This window comes from Pelophylax lessonae (genome assembly GCF_965119305.1).
Source record: "Pelophylax lessonae genome assembly, chromosome: 4".
NCBI classification, from domain to species: domain Eukaryota; kingdom Metazoa; phylum Chordata; class Amphibia; order Anura; family Ranidae; genus Pelophylax; species Pelophylax lessonae.
The window spans coordinates 79921252-79933760 of NC_138771.1; the positions used below are offsets into that span (position 1 = coordinate 79921252).

General features: G+C 40.5%; 1 protein-coding gene across 2 annotated transcripts in view; it reads left to right on the forward strand.

The window, feature by feature from the left end:
* ATP8B4 (ATPase phospholipid transporting 8B4 (putative)) overlaps positions 1-9070 on the forward strand; it is a 648069-nt gene extending 638999 nt beyond the window's left edge. For both annotated transcript variants that reach the window (XM_082254031.1, XM_082254032.1), the window contains exons 26-29: positions 2950-3195; positions 4079-4217; positions 4977-5107; positions 7854-9070. In XM_082254031.1, coding sequence (XP_082110157.1) covers positions 2950-3195; positions 4079-4217; positions 4977-5107; positions 7854-8138 — 801 coding nt within the window. In that variant the 3' untranslated portion in view covers positions 8139-9070. The remainder of the gene's footprint in view (positions 1-2949; positions 3196-4078; positions 4218-4976; positions 5108-7853) is intronic.
* The last annotated feature ends 3439 nt before the right edge of the window (positions 9071-12509 follow it).

Consider the following 12509-nt stretch of genomic DNA (forward strand, 5'->3'; position numbering starts at 1 on the left):
GCTGTAACCTTGAACTGGGATCCCATTACAATATATTTTGGCAGTGTTCACGACTACGACCTTTCTGGACTGATGTCATGCCCTTGCTTCAACATCTTTTTCAAAGATCCCTTCCATTAGACCCAGTTCACTGCTTACTAGGTCTTTCCTTCTCCAGTGTTCTTAAATCAGCCAAGCGATGGATATCGTACATTCTCCTATCCACTCGGAGAGCCATCCCTCTCCATTGGTTATCCACCAATCCTCCTACAAAAACCCAACTCCTACACATCGTAGCGGATATCCAGAGAATGGATCTCCTTACTGCAACTGCCTCAGAAACTCTTGTACTATTTAATAAATGCTAGGATCAATCTGAATATGGTGACTTTCCCCTTTCAAAAACCACCTTACGACTAAGGATGATCGAACTTTTGAAAAGTTCGGTTCGGCCAGAACATCCGAACTTCCCGAAAGTTCGGCCTGGATTTCAGAACCCCATTGAAATCAATGGGACCCGAACTTCGGTAATTAAAAAACACCATTTTGAAGCCCCAAAACCCAATAAATGCCCCTAAAAAGTGCCTAGGGTTCTGGGTCATGCCCCATTAACTATTAATCACACAAAAAAAGTTCTTAAAAATTGTCATTTTTGATAAAAAAGCCAATTATTGAAAAAAAAAAAGAGAGATTTTTTGATTTTTGGATTTAGTATCTGGGGGGTCTAAAATGTGTGCATGTGAAGTTTCAGCTCTGTAGCATGTCCAGAACCATGAAAAAAAAAAGATAAATTTTCAGTAGAACAGGGATGTGGTTCGGGAGCCTCCTTTAACTTTAACACCTATATGATCTTTTTTTCTGGTTCTGGACATGCTACAGAGCTGAAACTTCACAGGTACACCTTTTAGACCCTCCAGACACAAAATCACACAAAAAAAGTTCTTAAAAATTGTCATTTTTGATAAAAAAAGCCAATTATTGAAAAAATTAAAAAAAAAAAAAGAGAGATTTTTTGATTTAGTATCTGGGGGGTCTAAAAAGTGTACATGTGAAGTTTCAGCTCTGTAGCATGTCCAGAACCAGAAAAAAAAAAGATCGTTTGTATTAGAAAACTTTAAGCACAGGAATATGGCTTCGCTGCTGTAACACCTTGCCGGTTTAATAGAAGGCATTTTTTTGGGTTCTTTGCAGTCAGGAAAAACATCTGAACTTGTGTATAGTGGTACTGTGCACAAGTTCAGATGTTTTGCCTGCCTCCAAAACCCCCCAAAAAATGCCAGCAAAAACACACCTGGGCATTTTTTTTTTTTACGCTAGCGTTTTTTTGGCATTTTTTGGGGTTCTTTTGATGCAGGCAAAACATCTGAACATGTGTATAGGGGGTATATATACACATATATGTGTGAATATATACCCCTATACATATATAGGTGTGATAGTAGCAGAAATATATTACTGTAAATGATTTCATTAGCGCAAGCATTTATTTCTGCTACTATCACACCTATATATGTCTAGGGGTATATATTCAGACATATATGTCTATATATACCCCCTATACACATGTTCAGATGTCATGTCTGACATCAAACATGTCCTCAAAAAAGCACTGGCAGTGGCAGCCCCTGCAGCATAAAAAATGCTTGGCTGGTGAGAAGCCATACTCCAGTTCCGAAGCTATTCAGAGAAATGATCATTTCTCTATAGCGGTCACCCTGCTATGGAGGGGTTTTGTCACCCTGCCATAGCAGTCACTGCCAGTTAACCCTACACTACACTACGGTCCCCTGACACTTAACACTTTCCCTACAGAAACTAAATTTTTGAAGCTAACTTAAGTGTAAAGGAGCACTCTAACTACACTAGATATCCCTTTCCTCACACTAATAAATGCTAAATGACACTTTTAAAGTAAAATTAACAGAACTGCTTCCACTCTCTTCCATGTCCAGTATAACAATGCTGGGAATATGGCGGGGGCGATCTTATATACTGAGGGGCGTATTCACTAATGATTGGTCTAGGGACCCCCTAGTCACTCCAATCACATTCCTAGCATTCTCCTGCCCCCTCAATTGGCTTTTGCTAATGGTTCTGGTCCAATCACGGGCTTTTAAAGCCCATTTCCTGAAGCATTGCATTTTGGGCGGTTCTGGTTGCCGAATTCTGAACTTTTTGGGCAAAAAGTTCTAAATTCGGCCGAACCTCGAACACCCAATGTTCGGGCCGAACCGATGGTGGACCCGAACCGTTCGATCATCCCTACTTACGACATCTATCCCTTCATTTGTACCCTACTATAACCCCCCCCCCCTTCATCCAATTTGTGCTTATCCTATAGCTCCAGCATCCCTATCTTATTTCTACAATGCTTTAATCCACTGTTATTATATGCATTGAATTAACTTACACCTGTTTTGAGTTGCACTGGGTGTCTATGCTGTATCACCTACAAAATTGTACCTGTAAGTTTTACTTTGATATCTCTCTCTTGGTTGGACATCATATCCTATTTCTTTTCGTTGTTTGTTGTATGTACAACTGCAATAAAAACATGATTACAAAAGTAAAAAAAACGTTCAATGAAAGCAGCCTCCCAAATCACAAATAACAGGAAAAATTATTGAATTGCTTCAAAAGTTTTATTGCTCTGGGACCTTTAGTTCACATCTGCATAATTCTGTAGGAAAGGAAATAAGGCAGTTACAGGTGCAGAAGGAGTGTAAGGTTTCTACCGTGCTGACGTGAGAAATATGAATTTTATTTTGTGGTTACAAAGTGCCATAAAAAGCAGCAGATTAAAATGAAAAGGCTGTTTGAGTAACTGTTACAAAAGTTACAAAATGACTTGTATGACAATTATATATATATGTTGTATCAATTAAAACTGTTTAAAATAATCCTAAAGAATTTGCCTTGTGTAGAATTTGTTTACCTTATTAATACTGTTAAATGTGAATCTCTTTGTAGGATGTGAATGAACAGAACTGTATGGACTACACTAAACTCTATGAGCCTGGCCAGCTGAATCTACTTTTCAACAAGCGAAGATTTTTTATATGTGTATTACATGGGATTTACACCTCTTTTGCCCTGTTCTTTATACCTTTTGGTGCATTTTTTAATACAGCTGGAGAGGATGGAAAACACATAGCAGACTATCAGTCATTTGCTGTCACTGTTGCTACAAGCCTAGTAATAGTGGTCAGCGTCCAGGTAATCTTTTTTTAGTTTTTGCAAAAGAAGATCAAATGGTTCTTGCCACTTAAAACCCTTCATGGCCTTTCTTCCCGGTCTCTAGTGAAGATCTTCGTGGAATGTATGAAGATCTGCCATGGAAACCATACTTCTATACTTAGTTTAATGGTAGCTAGTTATCACTAGAGTGAGCTACTGTATATTACTGTAGCAAATAGAAGGAGCCAGAGGTATTCAAACTGTAGATGAGAAGTGTCCACTTCTATGGCTTCTTTTAGATTCCAACTTGTTATAATATATTAAGTCTATATTATATATATATTTTTTTTTTTTTAAGTCCATCTCAGGGCAGAACTGAAAGTTGTCCTGCCCCCTCTCACCTCTCCAGTGTTTTTTTTTTTTAATGACCTACCTGGTGAAACAATCACCTTGATGGTGCCATTTTCAAGTGTGGGGGACAGCTGTAAATGTGCTCTATACAGTGACATCATCACTGAAGTCTGTGTTCTAGATTCTGAGAGAACCCTGCCGATCGACAGCCAATCGGAAGTGTCCATGCCATGAAGGCAATGACATGGACACCCAAAGAAGACTCCGCCTTCTGTGCATGGAAGAAGAGAGCAGGTTTGAAAAATGAATATCATGATACAATGTATTTAGGTAAGTAAAAGGGCCATTTAGGTAGGTTTTTTTAATATGCCAGTGATTAGAGGGGTGTGTGAGGGTAGGAAAGTACTCCGGAGGGTAACTTTTGAAAAACATTTATGTAACATTTCATATGTTGATATCCTCCATTTCTGGTAATAATGAAACCCCTTTCAAAGGCTTATGCTTGCCCTGAACAGCATAACTTTGTATTCAACATATCAAAAAATGATTACTGAGAGTTTCTGTGTTGCAGATTGGCCTGGACACCAGCTACTGGACTGCTATTAACCATTTCTTTATCTGGGGCAGCCTCGCTGTGTACTTTTCTATTTTATTTGCCATGCACGGAGATGGGATTTTTAATATTTTCCCTAGTCACTTTCCATTTGTGGGTAAGTGTACTTTATGTTTTTGTATTTTTAATTAACTTTATATTATTATTTATAAGCAAACAGCATACATTTTTAAGTATAACTTGTTAGCAAACAAAAACATTTTTTCTCTCATAAAAGCATAAATCAGGCAAGAATTTGCAATGATTTGACTAGTAAATTTTTGATGTATGAACATTTTTAAAGTAAGCAGCTTATAATAACACTGTACATGTGCATCACTACAAATGTATTCCAAATCATAACATGTTGTTGATAGGTTCTGTACTTCCTCTGTTTGTGGCAGGTTTGCTTGCTCCCATGTCAATTTCATTGACAACAAAAAGCATGTTATTTTTGTAAAGTTGCAAAGTTTTATTTAGTTGAAAGTGTATGCATCTGCAAGCTTAACAAAACTGAAGTAGTATATGTTCAACAGGAAAAATCTTACATGTGGATACATACAGTATAAAGCAAATATTTACCCTGTACATTTATGGACATCAATTTTTTTCTAGCTAGATGAAAAATACTTGTGGCTGCTAGTGAATAAAAAATAAATTAGCAGCAGCTTAACTGTGATAGACTCACTATTTAAATATATAAAATATAATAAAAGTTTTAGTGAAAAAAATATATAAATCTAAAAAAAAAAAAAACGAACTAGAAGTAAATGTTTCAAAAAGGTCATTTGTTTTAATGCAAATGCACTCACAATTGATATTTGCCATTATTTTACTGATGACCTAAATCAACTGTTACTACTTTTTTTATTAACAGGAAATGCCAGAAATTCTCTAAGTCAGAAAAGTGTTTGGCTTGTGATATTCCTGACCACTGTGATTTGTGTCATGCCTGTCTTGACTTACCGGTTCTTGAAAGTGGATCTGAGTCCTACACTAAGTGATAAGGTAATGCAGCATAGATGTGTTCTACAAAAATGTGATGATTAATTCCCTAGATAGCAGAATTTATTTAAACGGTGTGCTCTGTGGCTACAGATGTACTGCTTAAGTGCTAGGTCCCTATCAGTACCATAGAAGAAATGTTTGGGACTCCCTTGAATGTATGTTCTTATGCAATGGCTTCTATCTGGAAAAAACTGGTGACTCTCTGAAGAATGACCTACTTGCACAATATGCTACATTTACAAAATCAATGCACGTTTTATAGAAAGGTATGGCTATATTTTAATGCCATACCTACAATGCTGTGATGGCTGAGCTGCTTGAGCAATGCTATGATTGTGGTTGGTTTGTAACCATAAAAGCTGGCAAACACTAGTGGTCCCAAAGCAGAGTCCCTCATCCTCATTTCTTTGTGGCAGATTGTTCACAATCTGGAAAACATGAATTATCAATGGTCATCAGCTGAGAAACAGTGCCTGCTGAGAGGAATAGCAAATTGACAACGGAAGATTCCAAAACAGTGGCACACGGACACTAAGGGTTCTAGAACAAGGGCACCGTGACTGCTGTGGATTAGTACAGTATTCCTCTAAATCTAATACATGAATTCCTAACTGAAAGGCAATTAAGTATCACTGGTATCTTCAGCAGGTCTCTAACCAATTTAATTGTCTTTTGCGTAATTTGTGAGTGTTAAATGCTCTTTTTTGTATAGGGTACAACGAAAAGGGGTTTTACTTACCTGATACCCCACTTCCCCCAGAAACTTGCACTCTGCTCTCCTTCTATATTCTCCAGCTTGTGGACTCTTCCTCATTGTCCTCACATACTATGCAAGTCTATAGGATCTGCATTGTACTTGATGGCTTCAGAGGGCATGCAAAGTCTGGAGCATAAGGATAAGAGACTGCAGGTATGGTCTTTTAATCTCATGGGGGCAGAGGATCATGTAGGAAACATTGCTTTTTCTGCTGTGCTAGACAATAACAAGCATTTAGCCCATGAAGTGGGGGGTATCCCCACTAAAAGGGAGGATTTTTGGAACAGGCAGAGAGATCTGAGCATGCAGCTCCAGCCCTCCTGTTCTCTATGCCATGTCTGTCACAGCTGTGGAAGAACAAAGAATTGATCGCTCCTAATTAGTTACTTACTACCACTATTTTTTAGTTCCCCCTCTGTGTTTATGAACTGGTGAAACCTTTCAAAGTGAAACGTTTTTTTAGGAGAATGAGGCCAAAAAAAGTGCATGCCATTTAATGTAGCTAATGTGTCTGTTTTTCCCACAGATGACCCTTCTGTCTAGTGGGGGGGGGGGGGGGGGGGAGAGGGATCTGTCAGAGAGTTTTGTTAATTTAAGGGATGCCAATGCTGTAATTGGGTTTTTAACTTTTTGACTGCCAACCTAGACACACACTCAAAAAGTTACCTAATATATTTGGTGATCTACTAACATTCCAGTCTCCAATTACTAAGTGGACATACACTAAATGACCTAGCAACCTGTACACAATAAAAAGGTTGCTTCTCAATAGGACCAAGCTGTAATAATATTATATTGTGTCATATTATTCTTTTTTCATTAAAATAAATTTAGCGTTAGTGTATAATTGGAAAATGTATAATTGCCTAATTATAAAGTTGTAAAATATTGGCTATTTAAAAATGAAAAAAAAATTCTGTTTAAGAAGTCTCTTTTTATATGTTGTCAGGCTAGCTGCCTGACCAGACATGACACCTCCCTCATCCCACATCTGTCTATCTACGCAGCAGCATCATGACTAACCAATTAGCTTAAATTGACCATACTTGCCTCCAGCTTTAAAAGCTTGCCTGAGACAAATGGCATTGCTAAGAATGCAGGGGAGGTGGTGTGTGTCAGCTAATATATTCTCAGCTCGTACACAGCAGAGTACAGCACAACTTACACCCTGTTTATCTTCTGCTCTACCCCTTTGCAGTATACCAGGAAAGTAACCCAGACCAACCCGCCAGCCACCAGCCATTCTAGAGAGCGAGATTAGAGTAGTAGCTGGTATTTGTTGTTGTGGTCTTGTGTTTTTGTAAATAACAGCACTTCTCTACAGTGTGTCATCATTCACAGTAACAAAGAGTGCCGATTAGTACTCTAGTCTCTCGTCCCTAGAATAGTTTGCAACAGGGTCTGTATTCAGTCTTTCTTTTCAGTAAATAGCAGATATCAGAGAGGTAAGGTAGAAGAAGCAGATTGGGTGATAGAACTGCAGAAGGTGATGACTTCAGAGCTGGCTGTAGCTCTCCCAAAGGAATGCTCATCAATTTGGCTACAGCCTTGGATGGAGCTACAGCACAGGCAGAGAATTTGCAAATAGGAATAAGTGCTATGTGCACTTCTGGTGATAGTTCTTCTTTAAGGTCCATGTGTGTGTTTTTTTTTTTTTTGCATTTTAGGTATGATGCATTTAAACCAGTCCTGCATGCTTCATCTATAATGTGTTTTTTTTTTTTTTTATCAAAATGCTTGTTCTATAGAGTTCAGTGGTAATGCTCCCAAGACACAATGCACCACAAAATGTACATTTTGTGGTGCATTGTGTCTCTGGAGCATTACCACTGAACTCTATAGAACAAGCATTTTGATAAAAAAAAAAAAAAAACCACCATAGATGCACTGATGTGAACTGGTCCTAAAAGCTTAGGTTGGGCAAGCACTGTGGGTATAGTTTTGAACTGCGAAGATTTAATTTGTTTTTTTTTGGTTGTTTACTTTAAGGTTCGATATTTACAGCAGGCTAAGAAGAAACGGAAACCCCTGGCAAACCGTATGCGCCGAGTACACAGAACTAGTTCCAGAAGATCAGGTTACGCTTTCGCTCACCAAGAAGGCTATGGTGAACTTATTACATCTGGTAAAAATATGCGTTTAAATGTCCCCCAATCCTCTTCAAGCTTAGCAAGAACAATGCTGAGTGGCAGCACAAGCTGGATAGAAAATTTACGAAAGAAAACTGCAGAGAATTTTAATACCTTCAGCAGTGAAAAATCTACAAAACTATGAAGTTTGGATCATGACTTTTTAAAAAAAAAAACCTTTAGCTGTGGCCATATTTTTGCACTGTATTTCTCAACACCAAAGGAGATAATTTATGTCTTCTGAAAGTGATTCATCTTGAATTGGCAAAGTCCTGGATTGTAAAATCGTTTGACAACATCATTATGCTGTTTTTGAATAGAATTTCTTCACACACACCCCTACCTTTCCGAATATTGCTGGAGTCCCTGTAACTGAACATTGGTGGAACACCATACTGTGATAAAGAACAATAACACAGCACTGTAGACTTATTGCTTTTGACCAACAGCTGTTTAGACAAAGTTTTTACTGAATGTCCCAGGCATTTCGGTTATGCTCATATATGCATCACAATATCTTGGATTTTTTTAAGTTTGTAAATGTACACTAATGGTACATTTTTAGCTGGATTTTTTTCTTTTGTAAAATCAATGTTATACGTTTTATTCCAAGTATCTAGCATACTCCAGAGAAGTATCTTAAATATTTCAGATCTAAAAGGTTTGTCTTATACTTTTCTGGATGCAAGATGATATTCTTCTCAAAGTCAATAATGCTGCTACAAGTGGTTTTTACAGAAGAATTTATTTCTATGAAAGCCAAATCCTCAGTTTATAGCTGACATAGGAGGATTTCCCTAGAAACAGAAGATTTATGTATTTTCTGTAGCTTACTGCCTATTGTACTCTTATGTAAAATAGATATCCCTTTAGAGAGCAATATATATCTTTGGTATGGCCAGTGTTTACTGTGCACATAAATATAAAAGTATACATTTCAGATTTGTTCCAGGTAGAACGAAAAACATTCCTTATAATACAGGATGAATGTCTATTTTACATTTCAGCCTTTTCAGCATTATGAATGTGAAAACAGGTGCCGTAAAAATACATTAGGTGTTTTAGTGGCTTAGAATAAGCTGGTCTATTTCTTCTTAGTAGGGGAGAGGACTTACATAGACACCAATAATCTCATCTGCTCAGCCTTCGATGGATATTTGATAATGGCCAAATAAGCAAAATAGTGCATGTATTGTTCCTTCTTAACATCTCTTTTTGACTGGTGTCCATTAGGACAGTGGTTTAGATACTGCATAGCAATCAATAGTTTATGTGAAGCCCTCTACCTCTCCTCCAGATTGGGAGCTAAAATGGAGTGAAAGGGGTATGTGTACATAACCTCTCACGGTTCAAATACTTTTACTTGCTGTAAGATAAAACAAAGATCTTTAACTTCTCGACTTGAATTTTGTTCTGATATCTCAACTTCTGTTGTCTGATTAGCATTTATAGTTGCAGATTGACCTTATGTGTACTTTGAATTTCTGGATTACCTGTGAATTCGTACCAATGAAGCCATGTACTCAGGGGAGATATCCATTTATACAATTTTACAGCTCTGTTCGAACTTTCCATTATATCTGTTCCCATAACACAAGAGCGAATTAGACAACTACATCACCAGCCTCACATCTAGGCATTATTACGAATCTGTAGTAAGTAGTCTATTTTAATCTTTAACATGTAGGCGTGGTTCAGAGTTGACTGTCAATGTTACTAATGATACTTATACCTGTAGGTTTAGATTTTTTCTAACCACCCATATTATAAAGGATATATATAATTTGTGGAGCACCTGCACACATTATGAATAGTGTACACATCACCTGCTGTAGGCATATACCCTCAATACTCATTATAGCACTGCATTCAGAATGTCATTATGACATGAAAGAAGAAAGTCCAGTCTATCTTAACACTGTGATAGCACATAGTGATCACATTACAAAGCTAACACAATACATTTTCCTCTAATCCTAAAACAATGAAAAAATAAGGACAAGAAATGATTAAAGGCCATGTGATAAATTATTCTACAGCTCCTAAATTTATGAAGGACCTAGGCAATGAGATCCCGCAGTTGGAATTCCCTGCCCTCGAGGTCAAGCAAGAAAGCTTTGGTTCCCATGCTGCTTTCTTTGTAATATAAAATAAATTGCAAGTCCGGTGATGACCTCCTTATAATTGCTACCACACATTGATGGAAGCCAGAGTTGCTGGAGTCACCAAATGATACCAGTGGACGATTCAGCCTGACAGCATAAATCCAAAATGTAAATATCAGTCTTGGGTGAACCGATCCTGTAAAAATACTTAGAGAAGAATGGCTTCCTAGCATTGAACCATTTCCATTTATGCTATGTTCTTCGCTTTTAGCTTTTGTTCACACAACTGTGCTCTCTTGAACCCACTAGCTTTGGATCCTGTTCTCGGGCTGCCTATGTATGTATTCAGATTGCTCTAGAAGCAGAACAATACTCCTTCTCATAGTACATCCTAGAACAGGGCTCGACAAATCCAAGGCGCCAGGTCGCCATTGTGACTAGAAATTGCACCCTGGCACCTGGGTTTTTGTCAGCGACAGGTGCCTTACCTCTGCTACAGAACAGGCTGCAGGGTCTTGGCCCGGGAATGCGATTAGCGGCGGCAGCAGGGATCAGGCGCGAGGAGCGCGCAGCCAGCAGAGTGAAGTCCAGTGAAAGCATGTCATCCCTACTGCTGCTGCCCCCCTCCCCCAGGGTATTGCGGGAGGCAGTAGCTTGGTTCAGGAAGGCAGCGGCTTGGCTCAGGAACATGGGGTATCTGGAGTCGGTAGTTTCCCGGCACCAGAGCACCCTGCTTATCTGGCTGGAGGAGAGGCTGAGCCGGGAGCAGTTCATAGAGCCAGGGAGAAGTGTGAGGAGGTAATCCCCTGCCTGTCCGCATGTCCACCCCAGGCACACACTGCACACACCAAATTATTATTTCTCTGTCGCTCATTGACAGACGCAGTCCTCTTGATTAATATCAAATTGGGTTATACTGCCCTCTACAGGAGTAGGACACTAGGCAGAAGGAAAACTTTCTGGCCACACCTTAGGGGCAGTCCCAGAGGGTATATCCTCTCTCTCTCTGCTACAGGATGTTAGTTTTTTTCTGTCTAGTCAGGAGTAAGAACCTAAGTTCCTTGCTGGGATCTTTGGTCCTGGCAAGATTTTTTAGAAAAAAATTTTTTTAGGCAGCTTTTTTCTCCAGTTGTTCCTGTGAGATCTTCAAGCAAGTATGCTGAAACTGGGCGACGGGCTGGATGTTGAGATCCAGTGGTCACCCCAGTCAGCCTACGAGTGCGTGCAGGCCCTAGCTCCGTGCTTGGTCGGCTGCGACATAGTCCCACTGGACGGGGACTGGCCCTGCGAGTTAAACGTCTCGCCGGGATGCCGACGACCAGTTGGAAACTGAGTCACGGCGTCCGTATTGGTCGACAGCCCCCCCACCTCGGTGGAGAGGAGTTCTGTCAGGAGTTGGCGCCCGCCTAGTCCGGTATGGTGAGTAAAATGTTCCCCCTCTCCCCCTGACGGGTTTGTGGGTGGACGCGGGCCCCTCCCTGGGATGATCGGACCCTCATGATCCTAGATCCCCCCTATATCCTATAACAGGTGTCACAGATCCCCCTCTTGAGGGTGATTTAGTGAATAGGAACCAGGAGGCTTGGTTTGGGAGCTGACTATCGGAAGTCACTGTATGAGGGGCACTGTAAAGGGACCATGACTGAAGTCAGTGGCTGGCATTACTGTTAGGATGGCCATGTAAGAGGGTGATAGCATCCTACCTTATACATAAGGTTGCAATACAGACCGATGCCTGTGCCTGGACTACTGCCATCCGCAGGCCGCCATCCTCCCGCAGGCCGCACAGGCCGATGCCTGCCTTCCACAGGCCGCACGATGCAGCAGGCGCTGCCATCTTTCCACAGAGGGCCGCCGCCATCCTCCCGCAGGTCGCGCGGGGCCGCCATCTTGGCGTAGCCTCGTGTCTCCAGCATGGGGGCGGCCATTTTGGAGATGACCAGCTACCTCGAGGAGTAGCATGGGAGGCGCCGGAAGGCGTGTAAAGGGGCGGAGCCGCCTCCTTTACCCGGGAAAACGATCCAAAAGACTTCCTGTCTGTAAGAGACAGCGCTGAGAGCAGGTTGATGGAAACTTCTGTGCATCAGGTGGTGAGCCTTGGGGTCTCTCTCTCTCTCTCTGTGGGGTCCAAAGCAGGTAACACTGAGGAACGCTGTTGCGCTGGGGGATTACAAAAAAAAAAAAAAAAACAGTTTTTTTCTTTGCAATTATTTTTTGTTTGCTGGCAAGTGTCTGGGATTAATCATGGACCCTGCCACACGTATCCCCACCTGATCCCCTCGAGGTGGCCGCAGGACCCTCCAGTGCCCCACTTATGATTGATGCATTATCAGCAGTTTTGGAGTCTTTGGTATCCCAGGTGGAGGTGGCCTGTCAGGGACGGGGGTCAAGAAAGCGACCCCCGCCTACCC